The sequence below is a fragment of the Myripristis murdjan genome, chromosome 2 (genome assembly GCF_902150065.1).
Source record: "Myripristis murdjan chromosome 2, fMyrMur1.1, whole genome shotgun sequence".
Lineage (NCBI taxonomy): Eukaryota > Metazoa > Chordata > Actinopteri > Holocentriformes > Holocentridae > Myripristis > Myripristis murdjan.
This window is the reverse complement of record NC_043981.1, coordinates 12,522,972-12,540,547: the sequence shown is the minus strand read 5'-3', so window position 1 is coordinate 12,540,547 and position 17,576 is coordinate 12,522,972. Positions and strand designations below refer to the sequence as shown.

At 41.7% G+C, this 17,576-nt stretch overlaps 1 protein-coding gene across 7 annotated transcripts in view; it reads left to right on the top strand.

Annotated features, from left to right (window-relative positions):
• Positions 1 to 17,576, top strand: part of LOC115371742 (interleukin-1 receptor accessory protein-like 1) — a 325,316-nt gene that overhangs the window by 301,808 nt on the left and 5,932 nt on the right. For 5 of the 7 annotated variants that reach the window (XM_030069256.1, XM_030069271.1, XM_030069294.1 and 2 more), the window contains 3 exons: positions 5,262 to 5,408; positions 12,434 to 12,604; positions 14,922 to 14,966. In XM_030069256.1, the coding sequence (XP_029925116.1) occupies positions 5,262 to 5,408; positions 12,434 to 12,604; positions 14,922 to 14,966 (363 nt within the window). The remainder of the gene's footprint in view (positions 1 to 5,261; positions 5,409 to 12,433; positions 12,605 to 14,921; positions 14,967 to 17,576) is intronic. The other 2 variants (XM_030069302.1, XM_030069279.1) reach the window with 2 other exon arrangements.

The window sequence follows — 17,576 nt, the reverse complement described above, 5'->3', positions numbered from 1 at the left end:
CCATTTGCTGTATTAAAGGGGTTTATGTTGCACAATCTTGAAATAAACTGGAGAAGATTAGCCTGGTCCTCACAGGATACTACCAGAAATGGACCCGTCCACATGCTAATATTTTGTGCATCCATGCTGCAGTGCAACACAGGTCAGTGTTTGTGCTGCTTTGTGAAAAGCCTCAAGTTTGCCTCGGCTGTCTCTCGTAGCTGTGAAAAGACAGCACACAAGACTGGAGATGACTTTGGTCTATTTGAACAAGTCATCTCTGTGGAAGTGTGTTTTTACTCTCTCATGCACTCATAAGCACACACATCTTGAATGTCATTGTGGGACATAATTCAGCTTCACCTGTAATACTTCACCTTTATTATGTCTGGGCGAACTTAGAGCCATTTTCGCAGGAAAGCCCTTATTTGTTGCTATAGTAACTAAACTATGTCCTGCTTGGCCATTTATGTTATATCAAGACCACTGAATAGCTTTAAAGAATTGAAGTCACTGTAAATGTTGACATTTTTTATCCATTTCGTGTGTGTTACTGGCATTCTATTGCAGCTGTGTAAAAACCTTTTGAGTTGAATTTTAGCAGTTTTTATGTTACAGAAACTTAAACATAACTTTATGTATACTTGGACGCTGTCACAAATCTCCTAGTATAAGCTGAGCACCTCCACTTGGGCCGCCAGATGGTGCATGGAGTGTAACCCAACACAGTGGCACGAGGAGCCCATTCAAATCCCATGATGACGAGGAGAGGAGCTGTGGCCCAGTTTTTGAACTGGAGGACCGTGTGCAAGCCCCATCTTGGCAAGCATCTGCCATACTGAAGTGTCCTTGAGCAAGACACTGAATCCCTACCAGCACTGGTAAAGGCTCAGCTGACCCTGACCTCTCTAACCTCCCCATTGAAAAATTACCCTAATGGGATCAATGGGCAATTACATTATGTGTATTACTAAACAAAACTTTTTTTTTTTTTCTGAAATTTCATCCAATAGCAATTGAATGGAAAGTAGTTGTGTGTTCTATACAACTATAACAAAGAAAAAAGTACCAAGAACTGGAAATAACTAGCCAGCTAGAGTTAAATTAAGCTTTTAAAGTTGCGTTTCCATTATTATATCTTACTTCATTTCAGGATAAAATCACAAGTCAGCTTTGATGATTGCCTTTCTAAACACTGTTCCCTTGTTCTGTGTGTGTGTTTGCATGTGTGCATGAGGGAGAAAGGCGGTGCTAATGTGACAGACGACGCTGAAGTCCAGGTCACTCAAGTGAGAAACCAAATATGTACTAGTCAGCAAGGGACTTGTGTGATCCTCAGTGTCTCAGTGTCAACTTCATTAACATGCAAGCTGGTGTCACCGTGCCAGTCGTGGTCACAGATGAAACAGCAGAGAAAGTAGATTTCAGAGTGATTGTGAATCTTTCCTGTGGTGTTTCAAGACCTCTCATGTCTCTCTTTTAATTTAACCTAAGTCTTTGCTTCCTAGCAAGTGGAATTTCAGTGCAATCACATAGATTTCCTTTTGATAATTGTTTGCTTTATTGTGTCCGCTGGCATCATGTGCTGTCTGTAATCAGTTAGTAATGGAGACCTAGTCAGACGCCACAGTTGCATTCAGATCCTGTTCTGAGATGGCTCTGTGCTCTCTGATTTATCACAGATTGGACCAGCTCCTTTACTTCTGTGTTGGCAGTACAAGGTGACGATAATTTATTCTGTTTGAGGTGGCAAATTGCGCCTCCGAGTGCATGACATGTGGCGGCAAATTACAAAGTGCCAGGAAATGATCGTGGAGCGGCGGGAGAGGCATGCAGGATGGACCTTGGTTCCGGATGTGGACTTTGTTTTGTTTGTAGTGTGTGTGTGTCTAACTGTAAAAGAGACAAAGCGAGAGAGGGGGAGAGATGAGAGAGCGGCATGTTAGTCTGTCTGCACTTTTATGTATCAAGGCCAAACCTTGGGTGTTGATAGACACAGTGTTTATCACCCCGGTCCGTGGGTTTGTTTACAGCTTCAGCTTATCCTTGTAGAACTTACTGTCGACCTTTGAGGCTGTGTGTCCAGAATCGTAAAAAACACTGTCTCTAATCTACAAACAGCAACTTGAATTTGTTGCGCCACACGCACACAGGCGCAGCTTGCTCCCCGCCTTCAGTTTTCCCCGCTGCTCTCCTCTCACTGACATTTTTCCATCTAGCTGTCTCTGCCTGTCTCTCTCTCTCTCCCTAAAGAACAGAGGGAGATGAAGGTATACATAGAGAGGTGATCAATCATCAAATGCCACGTGGTGACAATCCTGTCTCTTAAGTTGTCAGGAGCTAATTTGCCTTAATCTGCCCCAGCACAACAGTGCTACCATATGGATGCCAGGCAGAAAAGAATTGGCCTCCACTGCTGTAATTTTGTAATATCTGATGTTTGAGGAGGAACTGGCTTGTCATTTTATCCAAATATCTGAGGAGAGAAGAAGAGGTGTGGGAAGGCAAAGCTATACAGGCGTAGGTGAAGAGGACAGTGAAGAGGAAGCAGCTGAGACAAGAAGTTGCCTGGATCCAGCCTTACTTGTTAGCTACACCACCTCTCTCAAATAAGCAGCCTAATTCGGGATGATTCCCAGGCTGAAAGGAGAGGAACCGAGAGAGGAGAAGAGATAAGATGAGATGGAGAGGGGAGGCTGCCGAGGAGGAGAAAGAGGCGAGGAAGTGAGAGGAAAGAGGCTGGAGGGCAGGGGGACACACAGAAGACGGGGGGACAGGAGTTTGTTTGGCGGGGCATGTTTATGTGCGCGCATGTGTGCCCGTCCGCGAGTTTGGCTGAAGGTCGTGCCTGGACAGGCGTGATAAAGCAGCACGGGCCATGCTCGTTAGCTTTTGAGAACATCATCCTTCATCATGGGAGCTGTCAGCTTGATGGCCGCTGCAGTGGGGTGGGCATCGCGCACTCCAATGAGGTTAAATGTGTGTCTGTGATGGATGGTGATGCACATGAGTCCTCTGTGTGTATGTGTGTCTGTGTGTATTTGTGTGCGTGTGTGTGTATGTCTGCACGCAGCGATGCAGCAAGTCCAGCCTTTCACTGTTGTCCATTAGTCAGCCAATGAAGGCTGACCACCCAGATTTTGTGAGGCGTAGCCAAGAGGAAATGTTGCACTGCAAGAGGCGGAGTGACAACCTACAGAAAACACTGTAAAAAAAACCCTTGAAAAAGAGACAAGATCATGAAAAGACAAAGCAAACGACTTGGCTTTCAAGGCAAGTCACCAGACCATGGCGCCTAATGGTTGAGTCTATTGTCCTGTAGTGTGAATTATCACCTTTTCATCCTCCAGAACAACACCAGTTTAAAACTGGCCTCTTATGACTGTTTTTGTCCTTAATTCAACTCTGAACTTTTCTTCCTGTGGCATGAGTAAAAACAAGTGCAAAACAAACTGCAGTGTGAAACGCAGTGTGAAATATCAACAGTGCAGCCCAGTGGTAGCCTGAATTTAGCTTCCACTGATGGCTTCTCATGAGCTGATGTCAGGCTGCAGCGATGACGGATGGCAGGGAGAGCGGACGACTTCGATCTGGCTGAAGAGCAACCAGTCCAGCTAACAGCCAGCAGCTTTGTCTCATCTCACATGGCCCTGCAGCAGCCCACACTACACACACACACACACATCTTTGTGTTATCTGTGTGGGGGAATGTTCTGTCAGATGCGTTGTTACACTTGACGTTTCACTGTGTCTTTTATCATCCACTCAAGCCAGGAGGCATGAAGTGACAACTGGATGCACAAAAATCAGCTTTTATATACATTGCTGTCAGAGCTTTAAAAGACAAACACAGAAGTGGTTCGATTTGCATTGAAATTATGTGTAATCTGGACAAAATCCAGCCACAACAACAAAACATAAACAGATGGAGAAGGAAAGCAGGAAAAAGTAATGCAGATACAGATTATACAGGTATAAATGCAACCACAGAAGATGCATTTTTAGGAACATTTTTAAAATGCATAGATGCAATCTCATAAAAGTTAATCTTTAGAATTACTTTTTTCCATATCCAATGGGTTTTTTATTGTCTCATCATGGAAGGATCATGCATTAACTGGCAGCTATTGTACACCAGTGAATCAGATTTCTGTCATGGCTCACATCTATTAGGATTCAGTGTGGATGCAATTAGCCAAATATGAACAATGGAGAAAGAATAGTGGGGAAATGTAATGCAGAAAGAGTTTTGAATTAAATCATTTTTAGTTTGTGTGGAATCCCAGAGATGTAGCCTCAAACAACAAATCTCTACAATGAATCTCAAAAAAAAATCCCATTCAAACAATAAATTTCACTGTAAACAGGGTCAGGTCATTTTTGCACAGTGTTCAGCCAAGCTGATTTTGTGCTATAAGTTACAAATGTAGACATTTTAAGCGACTTTCTGTATGCTTGTTATATGATATATGCTTCCAAATAAATAAAAACAATCCTGCATCACAAATGGAGGATATATTGGCTAATCATAATGACTTTTATTCATCATGTGCATAGCTGGCACCAGGTCACAAAAAGACATTGTTGACATTTTTCAAGATAACGGAGTGAGCTTTTTGCCTGTTTGTTGAAAATGTTAAAGCTTGGTCCAAAATATTGTTTACATTTTGGTTTTCGTGAGGTAAATTAATTGATTTTCCAATCTTTTCGAAATTAAATATTGATCTGCAGATTGAAAGCTCACATCATCATCACTGTATGAATCCACTGTTCTGTATAGATATAGATATAATCAAAACGGCGTCACACTGCTGTCACTGAATCATTGCTATGATTAAGATTGTTTACATTCAATATAGACTAGTCCAAAAGTATTTGCAAATGTTTTTCTGTGGTTTATTCTGGTCTACTTTATGTGCCAGATGGGTGACTTTTACATGCCATGTGCAGTAGTACATTGAGAGCTAGAGAGACAGCAAGACAACAAGGAGAGTATGAAAAATATTTGACAACTTCACGTATTTTTTATACTAAACTTTTTATACTATATGTGTTTGACATATGACATTTGTTTGACAACCTGCCTGGCACTGACACTGTTTGAATTGTTTAACCCAATTTTGAGTGTTCTTGTTTTCTTAGCTCCACTTCCACAAAGGAATAAAATCAACTCTTTCTCTTTCTCCCTTCTCTTCGCCTTTTTCTTTTTTCTTTCTGTTTCCCTCCCACTTTCACGCCCTCTCTCCCATCCTCTCCCCCCCCTCTGTGCATTCACCGTGTAGCTGAGCTGATGTACACAGTGGAGCTGGCCGGAGGTCTGGGAGCCATCTTGCTGCTATTGATCTGTCTGGTGACCCTTTACAAGTGCTACAAGATTGAGCTCATGCTCTTCTATAGGAACCACTTTGGCAGTGAGGATATAGACGGAGGTAAGATATGAGATATGAAATGAGCCGGGAAAACATAACTCAATGTACTGCAACCTCCTGAACTCTGATTTCCTCTTTAATTTAAGTAGCTTCAGTGTCAGAAAAGAATAGTCTTACACACTCACAATAAATTAACATGCATATTCTGTATCTTCCTGCTCTGATGCTTCACTGAAGTTATGTTGAAGTGATGTCATGCTTGTAGCGAGTAAAATATTCAGAGCCAAGACATATTTTTTATGGCTGTACCGTTGCATCGGATGAAAAATGCCTAGACATCTTATGCATAATTTTATACATATTTCCATGTAATACAGTTCTGTGGCTTTGAACAAAGCTTGGCCGTGCAACATGTGTGTAATGACGGCCCCACAGCGTGAACAGCAAGGTTGCAGAGGTTAAAAACAAAATACTTTTCCTAAAAAGCAATAAAAGAGCCCTTTGTTCAAAGAAAGCTGGAAATTACAGCTTTAGATCTTACACCTCACCCTCCCTGTGGTTGCCATTGATGCACAGCATCACAGTCCAGCGGAGCTGGTAAACATGAGCATGCTGGGTGCAGTTTACTGTCATTACATGACTTCTGGGTGTCATGCAAAGCTACCTACTGCAGCTTTAAAAGAAAAATCTATGAACACTTTTAACAGATGTTGACAATGTATTTTGCATTTCATGGTGCCTTTTGCTCATATGAATTTTCTTTTTCCACTAGATAATTGGACAAACCAATCAAGATGTTTCTAATGCAGAGATACTGATAGCTCCACAACAATAGACTCAATATACCAGAATGTGTTGCAGCTACAAGTAAATGGCATACATTTTGCTTTTTCTTAACAAGAAGACCTCTTGCTCCAATACCGGTACCGTTTCATTCAGCTGAATGCAGGCTCAGGCATGTTCTCTGGGCGTTGTTTTCACTCACAGGAGTAGATGTATACAGTGCAGGTTCAGGGGGAGTGGATACATCAGGAAAGTAAATTCCAACGATTCATCACAAAATAACTCCTAGAAAGTACAGAACATCACAGATTGTTAATATGTGAAGGTGTAGGAGTAACTGTGGAAGGATTTTTCTTCATTTTATGAAGAGAAACATTGATGATTTTAGAAATTGTAGGCTTGCGAGGCAGCACGTATGTATGTGCATGCTCATGTGGCTGCAGGCATGCTGCACATGAGCAAGTGAGAGAATGAAGGGATAATATATTATGGTGAAGACTCTTTGGAAAACAAATCAAAACAGAGTCACTGTGCCAGACAAAAACAGTAACTCTGGGACCCTATCTTCAATAGTAACAGACTCTGATTGGGCCTGGTGGATGAGCCTTGGCTTGAAATGCATCAAACTGAGACAAGAAACAAGTTTTAATTTGATTCGGTCGTAATGAGTCTCTAAAGTACCACGGCTGCAATGAATTCAGAGGGAATGAGATTAGTTTAGAGAGGCTGAGGGACTGTACAGCAGTGGAAAAAGAGAGAGGTAGAAACGGAGAGAGTTATGAGCGTTCAAAGGTAAAAGGTATCCTATAGTCAGCTTCTCTCTTCTTAGGCCCTCCTACTCCCATCTCTGCTTAACTTTGATGACTGGTACATCAGACATTTCAATGAAAGTCATTACCTCTGGCTGTGTTGAGCTTTCGGCCGCGGAAAGTGGAGCTTTGCCATAATGGATGGCCCAGAGGCAGTTGTGTTGAAAAAGGGGTGGGGGGGGATGTCGGGCCTTGAACTTAATGCCAAACAGCAATTGTCTCCTTTAATTGTGCCACCCGAGTGAGTGCTTGGAGAGAGAAACAGATTTTCAATTTGTTCTCGGGTATAAAGGGATCAGGTTCAATAAGACACAGCGCGCTGCCTCCAGAGCTCTCAGGAGACCCCTGATACTTTCCTCCACGCCGCGGTCGATTAGATCACTCCGCTGCCACCTCTGCCACTTGCAAACCCACACAGATACACAAGTGTACATGCATATTTACCGTACTTGCATTCACACACATGCCCCTCGCCTAAAGGTGTTGTACAGTGCGGGTTTATATAGGAAACAAAAGAGGCAGCTGGAATTGGTCGTCTGTTAAGTGGAGACAAAGCAGTCGCTAAGCAAGAGGGTCCAGGTTATCGAGATCCCATCGCTATGGTAACCACTGCACTGAAAGAGAGAAGAAGTAAGTGCATGCAAGATATGGCTGAACACGCATTTTTCATCAATAAAGCCATTAAACCACTTCTTCCCCACATATGTGCACCATAATGTAGACAAAAAAACCTAATTGAAACCATCTATGCGCCTCATTTTGACAGATGTAAAATTGTGAGGATTACATAACAACATGATGGACTGTCAGCCACTTGTCAGCGGCGCCCTTTAGTTAAAGACTACTCTGTTGTCACATTGTGTGGGTGTCAGTGGAATCAGTAATAGGCTTCATGATGACAACAGTGGGGCGAGCTTGTCGAGAAGGTGGGAACTCATCAACACTCGGCCGTAAATAAGCACACCGATGCTGTCGGCATGACCAGCAGCATTCAAACTCAACCGGAGTTACTGACCATTAATAGCTTTAATGACACATACATGCAGCAACAGTAATACATCTGATTGAGTTTGCATGTTGTACAATGAAAAAAAAAATTCCAGAAAACGACCCTTGATTTAAGAAAAAATCTGAAAACAAGTTGATTAGCATTGGAAACAAGTGGGATTATCTCATCCCACCAGCTAGATGTTTTTTTGTTTTGTTTTTACCTTGTTTGAAAAAAAAAAAAATCAAGATTGTTACACTGAATATGAGCTTGGAGTTTTTTGAAGTGTAACCATGTGTACAAAACATCATCACAATAACCCATTCTGATCAGAATGAGGATTCAAAAGTCAAGTACGCGGTGGTAATAAAAGAAAGAGGACAAATCATGAGCTTGGAGTTGTAAAGGGTGATCTGAAGAGTTCATTTCTGTAATAATAAACATGGAAGACTTCACATACCAGCTGGGGAAAAAAATAAAAAGATAGGAATACAGATAGATAGATAGATAGATAGATAGATCATACAAGCATAAAATAATGCTCAAAACTCATGAATGTATGAATAAATCAGTTTTGCTTAAACTCAGTTTTGATCAACAAAAAAGTTGAAACTGTTCAATGGTTGTGTGGGCTCAAAGCTCAAAATGTGTACCTTTAATGAGCAGAACACACGCTGTAAGAGGACCAAAAGAAAAAAAAATGTTAAAACCAGAATTCCTTTATCTCAGCGGTCTGCGTGCTGTTGTCTGATGCAAAGCCACATTCTTCTCGCTAAATGAAGTAATGGAAAACAAAACAGTACATTAAGAAAAAAGAAAAAAGAAAGAGCAGAGCTGCTCATTAGCAGTGCTGCTCTGTGTGTTTCGTGGCTCCTGAGTTAACTATGTACGTTACATCCCAATCTACTCTCCATTAAACGTAATGGAGCCCTGAGATATCCCAGAGATTACGCCTCCAACTCTCTCAGCGCTCTCCATCGCAAGTTCAGAAGTTCACAATCTAACTGTGGGCTCGCTCTGCACATGCATATATTACTCCCTGTGTGTGCGGTGTGCGTCAGTCAAGTCGCTCCCCTTCTGCAGTCGGTGTGTGGGAAGCAGAGGATGGAGGGGCGGATGTGGTTTCAGAGGTGTGCTGTGCTTCTTAGATACACCTCACTGGTCCTTGATCGTGGAAGGAGTGACTCCTCAAGATGTGAGAGGAGGGTCATTCCGCCTTCGAGATTCACCCCAGTTGAGATTCACCCCTGCCTGCCTTCTCTCTCTCTCTCTCTCTCTCTCTCTCTCTCTCTCTCTCTCTCTCTCTCTCTTTCTCTCTCCCTCCCTCTCTCCACAGACGAGTGAATCAGCTACACTAAAATAGCTCTTGATCTGCCTACACGGCTTTCTTTTAAAGGGAGACGATACCAGAGAGAAAGAGAGGAGGGGAGATTTATATCGCTGTGAAACAGAATATGAGCCTCGGAGTTAGTTATACCAAGTGATTATGAGGTTACATTTCAATTATTTTTACATGTCTCCAAAGTTGTAAAAGGAAATGCATGTTATAAAATGAATTAGATTAATTACATGGTGTCATGTAAGAACAGTGAATCATGGCGTGGAGCGCTTGCCAAACATCAAGATTACCCTCTGGAAAATGAATGAATCTTGTTGACAGTCTCATAGCAGTGCCTGGAGAAAGGAAGACAGACAGGAGGCTAGCGAAGGAGAGTAAAATAGAGAGCATATTAAAAGGTAGACAAATGGGATGCTATACTGAGAATTGATCACCGAAGACTTACATCCTGAAATCCCGCTTCTCTCTCCCATCTGCTCCTCTCTTATTCACTCTGCACTACTCTCATCCTCTCCCCTCTCCCCGGTGTGTTTGATGGGTTGAAAACATCAACTCTTGGCTCCTGCACTGCAGGTGGGCACTATAAAGGAGGCCGACCATGGATTGTGCATTGTCTCAGGGGTAATGAATAGAGAAATGCACCGCTCCAAACCCCCCCATGCATCTCTGAGGAGTTTGCCTGTGGCGTGCGTTCACATTGCCGCTGAAAGTGTCCCAATTCTGATCTTTTCCACCCTCCCTATATGGCACAGATTTTATGGTTTTACTGCAGCGTGAACAGAAAAAATACATGGAATCTGATCTATTCATTGCTGATTTTGTCCACATTCATATAACACCAGATGCCAGGAAACCACTCTTACTTCTGTTTCCGCTTAAAGGAATTCTCCAATGTTTCGGGCAAACCCTTACAGCGACTCCAAATACATGACTTGGGATTTTAAAAAAAAAACAAAAAAAAAAACACAGGTTTAAGGATAAGATAGATGCTGGAACTGTAACCTCTGACCATTCGTATATCCCAGTGATCCATGTACCACTGAAGGTATAGGAAGATCTACCACAAATTAACTTCACATAAAACAGCTCTCTCTTTTTATGAAAATACATGTATTTCAAACACACATGATATACTGAGTAAATCAGACAGCTTTGGAATTCCTGCGAGGTTTATTTTTTCACTTTGACAGAGTGAAGCTAATGACCCCCATAGACTTCAAGTCTTTATGCTAAGCTAACACAAAATGCTACCCATAAGAACCGAACCACTGGACATACCAAGGTGAAAAAGGCATCGGACATCTTGTCTCGGTCAGGGTAAGCTGAAAAAATGGTATTTTGCCCAAAATATTTGCATAAATTGACTTCCTGGGGAGCAAACACAAATTATTAAAATATTGTTCTGTCAAGAGATTGTTCCGCCTTTCATTTCCTTTCATCTCCTTTGCAACTGCATACCATGTCAGTCGATCTCCACAACTCTACGTACAAGCATTTTGGTCTTTACAGCTCTTGCTTTATAGGGTCCTCACTCTCTTCTCCAAAACCAAATGCAACATCACAGCGGCACAGAAGTAAATAATCATGAACATAACAACAGCTTCAACATCTTCCATGTTTATTGTTTTGCTCTTGTCAGTCACACAAAGAATGACACCTCCTCCTCATTTGCATTAAGTTTGAAGGCATCTTGGTGGAAAGGGGGCACATACCATAATCGAAACCAGTGTCTGAAAAGATTGTGAGAGAAATAGCTGAGCAGAAAACCCTGCTGCAGAGTCCAAAATCAAATTCAAGAGGTAAAAGAGTCCAATCACTAAAGTGGCCATACAGTGAACTTGGGCATATTGTGGATGATAAACTCAGCAGTCATCTTTTTGAGCGCATGCAGGTTGTTTCAAACTGATCATGTGTGGTCACTTTGAAAAACTTGTGCAAGTAGTCAGAATTGAGGGCAAGAGTTTGCAGTGTGAACATCATTAGAGACAAAACCAGCTATCATCTTGTGTTCTCTGAGGTGAGGAGGCTGTTTTGTGTCCCGCTCCCATTTCCTCCATTTGCATTTTCATTTCTGCTTTCCCGCGTCAGCCCGCCGAAGTGCTCTGGCATGGGAAGAAACATTTAGCTCCACACTCACTTCTCGTTTAGGACTTAGCCTCCCTCTGCTCAGTCCTTTCAAATCTATCATCAATCAAGTCTTTCATGTGTGTGATGGAGCCATGCCATGTGCCGTCCTGGTAGGTAGTGTTGGGCAGTTAGCTCAGCCCAGCGGACAGCCTGGAGTCTAATTTGTTTTGCCAGCGGTAGGCAACCAGCTAGCAAGGTAACATTATTTGTCAGGAGGGACAGAGCGGTAATGAAAAGCACGCCCAATAAACAGAGGCGACCAGAGAGGTCAGTGTAATGGAGGTGTCCTGTTCCACTACATCATGATGAAGTTGAATGAATACACTGCAAAAATCGTTATATCAGCAAGTCATTTAGTCTTATGTTCAGTGTTGAAGTGGAATGAGGTAATCCCATTTTTTTCCAACACAATTCAGCTTGTTTCCAAATTTTTATTGAATCAAGTGTTATTTTCTTGATCCTAGTGGGCTGACCTGCCTTATTCTGCCTTGTTTCAACAAATTTATAAGTGTTCCCAGAACAATTCCTGAAACAGGTGAAACTGCATTGCAAACTAGTGGGATTACCTCATCCTTCTGTCAGATATTTTCACTTGTGTTAAGAAAAGCAAGATTTTTAACACTGCACATCAGACTGAAATGACTTGTGAAGATGGAGAGTTTTTGCGGCATAGTTGGCTGCACACTTGGATTAAAAATACACTGTGAGCCGTGTAAAAACAAAAAAAAAAACACCATACATGACTGTGATAAAACCGAGTCTTGACTCTAATTCAGTGTAGTGACAGTGAATGCACCAAGGCTTTATTTTTATTTTGTCTTCCTCTCCACCTGTGTGATAGCAGGGATTATGAAACACTAAATAAGACAGTCTGGTTTGAAGGACTGATGACAATTATGATTCTGCTGGAAAATGTCACTGACGGTTTTCTGTCACTTTAGCTTGCGGATAACAAGAATTGCAACATTTCACCCGTCTGTGTGTCTCTGCCTGCAGATAACAAGCGCTGACACACACCTCTCTCTCCCTCCACCTGCAGATAACAAGGACTATGACGCTTACCTTTCCTACACCAAAGTGGATCCGGACCAGTGGAGCCAGGAGACCAGAGAGGAGGAGCGCTTTGCCCTGGAGATCCTCCCTGACGTCCTGGAGAAGCATTATGGGTATAAACTCTTCATTCCAGACAGGGACTTGATCCCTACAGGAAGTAAGCTCTCTCTCTCATGGCGATCTCACGTTGTGTCGAATGTTTGTCACTGGTGTTGCCCGTGTTGCTGTGGTCACGTGCGTTGGTGATATGCTTTGTTTGCCGTTTTTTGTGATGCATCTGTGTTGTGGCGTGACTAAGACGAGTGAACGTGGCCATTCATTTTTTTTTTAAAGTCTGATTATTATGAGCCTGATTTTTTTCAACCCGTCTGTCTGAACTGAACGGTACACTGCAAAAAATAAAAGCGAGCTTTAGGGGTTCTTCAGTTTTAAACTGGGAGGAACTGACTTCAGTATTAATGAAAAAGAAATTTAAAGTTATTTTTTGTTGCATAATTTATTTTATCTCTTTTTTCTTCGTACTTGATTTCACCACTGATAATAATTGTCAGTCATATTGTGTCCTAGCAATTTGATATACTTTTAATATATCTAATATTTCATAATGCTTCTTGGAAAAGGAAGGATGAAAAAATATATAACATTTGTGAGAAATGTCTTACAACATCATAAGTACGTAGATGAAACTGCAAATTCTACTAGTCTGCCGAGCACATCCAAACAGAGGCTGGGCTTGCAACAAACCCTTCCTCTATTGGGGTTTTCATGGAACCACATGGTTCTTAGAGGAACATCTTTGGAACTTCAAAGCGCCCGAGGTTCTCAGCAGCACCCCTGAAGGACCCCTACATTTTTTTATGCTAGTGGTTCATCTTTGCAGTAGCATGCATGCTGTGCAGGGAGGGCATCTTCAAGAAACCGCTTGATGTTTCAGTAATCTGATTCCAACAGTGGTAACTGTAATTTGTTATAGTTACTGGCAAGAAAGTAATCAGATTACAAATACTTTTGAGGAGCTGATGATTGCAGTTTCATTCCTCAGAAGCATGTTTTTAGTGAAGATTTTTTTTTTTTCTGTCGTGGGATTGTGGCCAGAGCTATCACTTTGCACATTCTGAATTTTGCGCTTCATAAATCACAGCCCAGAATTTGGAACGGGTCAATGGATAAATTGCAGTCAATTACTCAATCAGATTACACTTCTTAGTTTGACTAACTCACAGGAATAAGTTAACTGACATGTTTTTATTTTTTTTTATTTTTAGAAAGTAGCCTGTAAGAAATTACGTTTTCTGTGTAACCTCTCCACCCCCTCTTGTTCTATGGCCTGTTGTGACTATAGGAAGGCTTGATTTTTTTATTTAATCATGAATTATAAAAGTCAGAGTGAGAGTCTGCAGTTACTGGGTGGTCCGTATTCACGGTTTTAAAGTGCATTATCTGAGCTATGTAAAGCCTGTGGGAGGTATAATAGCCCAACCCACATGTACAGCATAATTAATGGAAAAAAACAAGCCTATTATTACATTGCCCTGATCCAGCTCCACACAAACTGTACCTCTGCATGTTGCCTTGTAATGATGTCACTTGTACAGTCAAAAAGCTCTTTATGCATGGATATTAATGCATGTTTTGCCGCAGTATATTTCTAATGGAGCCTCTCACCATGCCCTGTGCTTATCTTTGATTAACTCATCAGACTTATCAGATGAGTTTGATAATGTCATTATGTTATTAGCCTTGATCTGACGACTTGCATCTGCCTGTCTTCCCGCACACACCGCCATTACTAATTATGTTCCTCTTCGGTGGCATTGTGCCAAGGTTATATGCTGAATCCCTTGCTGTGATTATGTGCTTGATGTGGGGGACTGTTGTAATATGGGAAAAATGGCAAAAAAAAAAAACAAAAAAACGCAAGGATTGAGAGGCATCTAACGTGTGTCTGCCTCTGTCATTAGAGTGCCACAGCTCAATGGCTTATTGTATTTATGTGTAAACATTTAGTTTCTGTTGGGAATGAATCAGCACTGCAACACTAGCTACAATAAAACATAATCCACAGCTATAGATAGACTCAGTTTGGCCTTTGCTATTTTCAGACTGTCTGCAATCCCCCGCCTTAGCTGCTGATAAGTAACTTATTCTATGCTGGATGATTTTTTTTAAATATTGGGCATTTCGCCATAGTCGTAAATTTGTACATATTTACTGTGCATCCAGCACTGCTTAATATTTGGCAGCAGCAGTGAAACCTGGCTGAGACTTCAGACTTTTCCTTGGGTTTTTAATCTGCATATCCCATATTAAACTGGAATAAACTGGTCAGTGCGATTATTGTTTTACAATCGCCAATGGAGAACCTATGGACACACAGTTTATGCCAGAGCGATGCCCCCCCCGTTTCACAGAACTGTTTTTTAATGCTTTTCTACAATTCTGATCATACTTTGAATGTAAATATCTATGTTTAGGTTTCACCAATGATCATTTCCAGGATGACACAAGACTACTTAGAGGTACTTTTTCCCCAGATTTTTAACTCTTGTGCCAGCACCCACTGAACTGTGACTTTCTCATCAAGTCAGGAATGTATTAAGTCATTTGTTTCACAGGTACTTACACTTGCATTGACCTGGATTCAATAGTAGGCGCAAGAAATGTTTGCTGTTTGTTTTGACCAGATGGATGGGGTTTACCGCATGATGACAAAGTTGCACAGCAGATTTTAAATGTTTTCCTACGTTTACATTTTCTAGCTTTTCGTGCCTCGTGTGAGAAGTCCCCCCCACCAGCTGGTCATTAAAGTCGGACAAAACAAACCACATTTGCAAACACTTTGACTGTTTTATGCCTGGCATTAACATGCCTCCTGGGTGAGTGGATTTTATTCAGCTACAGATAAAATATAAAATCCTGAAGCATTTTGTAAGAGAAAGAGAAATCCAATTTCACCGTGCACCCTGGAGATGTATTTTAATGTCAGGTATAAATGTAATCCAGCTAAATCATGTCAAGACACAATCCGGATAAGAGGTGCATGCTATTGCCAAGTGTAAAGGAGGCCATGTTGCCCAGGTCTGATTGACAGTACAATAAGAGTTGTGACTTCAGCTCGAAAATGATGTGAATTTTGACTTTGAATCAAGTGATTGAACTCTGCGCTCACAGGATTGAGTCTTGCATCACATGAATGACAGCAGGTCCTCTGTGAGTTCTCACATTTAATCCCATGCACATAGAAGGCTTATTTATTCTATCATTTAGATGACGGTCTAGTTTGGCTACGTTCTGGAACAGTTATGGCCCAAGTCCTGCATTAATTGAAATGTCACAGGCTGTAATCTGCCTCTAAACCCAGGTTGTTTATTTATGGGAACATATTGTAGTCGCTCCCGGTGAAAAGCGGTTCAGTTTGAGCAGGTTGTTTATGCTGCTTGAAGCTGGGAGTCGGAAATTCCCAGCCGGTTGGTCGTAATTACAACCTCTGTGTGTTCTAGTAGTCCAGCTTGAAAGAGAAAAAAAAAAGGAAGAAATAAAGAGCGCCACAAGAAGTGCAGCTTTGCACTAGAGAAGTATATGCTGAACCATTTACCACACAGCTGTTTTAATAGATTTACAGGTGTGCAATGCTGAAAATCGAACTTCAGGTTATTTTGAGGATTATTAATATATCTAGTGTTTACACTGTATGCTGCATCTTGGAAACGTAGGGGTTGAGAGATCAAGTTCCCCACATGGAATTCTGACTTAAAGGGCTGTTCCACTGCATTTTTCCTAGTGGGAAAGTGCATTTTCTGGTAACACAGCAAAATGGGCATCAGTGGTATCAACACCACAGTTTTCTCTCAGGTTGTATTGTCATTTCATGCCTTTCAGATTTTGTCAATTCTTCTTCTTCTTCTTCTTCTGCTGCTGCTGCTACTACTACTTCTTCTTCTTCTTCTTTCTCTCCTCTTTACCCATGGCAAAAATAAGCAGCCTTTGGGATCTGTTTCCTCAAAATATTAACAGTCATGGTGGAGATATTGCATTATCCACGCTAAACAAGTCACAAAATGCTGAAAACTTAGTACAGACTAGGATTTTTTGTTAATTGCATCTTCAGAATCCACCAGAGTGCAAAAAAAAAAAAAAAACACAGAGCAATAAGAGTCAGTAGTAGCATTGCATGTAGTCATAGACATTTCACACCTTTATTCATTTTTTTTTTTTTTTTTTTTCATGTAAGACTGAAGAGGAGTAGGTCCAGAATCCCTTATTTGGGCTGCAAAATTATGTCACGCTTGAGAGTCACTGCCACCAGTGAGAATCACAGTCAAAATGTGGTTCAGATCTACTGCCTTTTTTTAAATAGACATTAATTAGTTAGTACTCCTACTTTCCTTTCTTACCAGATGATTTGCCTGCAAGGCAGTTGTTTGAAGTCTCTGCAGGGAGGATCTAAATGGAGTCATGAAGTGTTACACTACCACACAGGAAAGAGGGGTCAGGGTCAATTTACTTTCAGTTTAATCAACTCAAAATGTGGAGTGAAACTGCTAGTCATTAGTTAATGATGTACTATCCATTCTCATTTGTTTAATTCAAGATGGGATAAGTAACACTTTCTGAGAAAAAAAACTTTTGTTTTTCCTAGATTGGTTTAATTGAACGGGCCCTAACCCTGCCGGGGAGTATTAGCTAGAGCCAGCTGAGTGGTGAATTGCCGCATGAGGCCCAATTACCAAACAGAAAAGAGATTGACTTGTCACGTCAAAGTAAAAGACGACTTCAGATCCAAATTTACTTTAATCAGGTCTCTCTCTTTGCAAAGCCTCGGGCCTCCGCCAGCCCGTGACATAAAAGAATCGAGGGCATTTGAGTTCACTTGCGCAGATATGGGGGATGAGGGGGAGAGCAGGACAGACGGAGAGCGAGGGAGATGAGCTGCAGCGTTTGTTTCCGCTAAGACCTGCTGACACACTGAGCACATTTGCTCACTCACGCACACACGGCCTCACTGTCTACTACTACTGTAAGGGGAAGCAAGAGGGTGAAAGACACAGAGGGCTCTAGTTTCGCAGACCTGGCGAGGCGGGGGCGTAGCGCAGATGCGCTTCGCCAACTGGGTGTGGCCAGGTGGATTT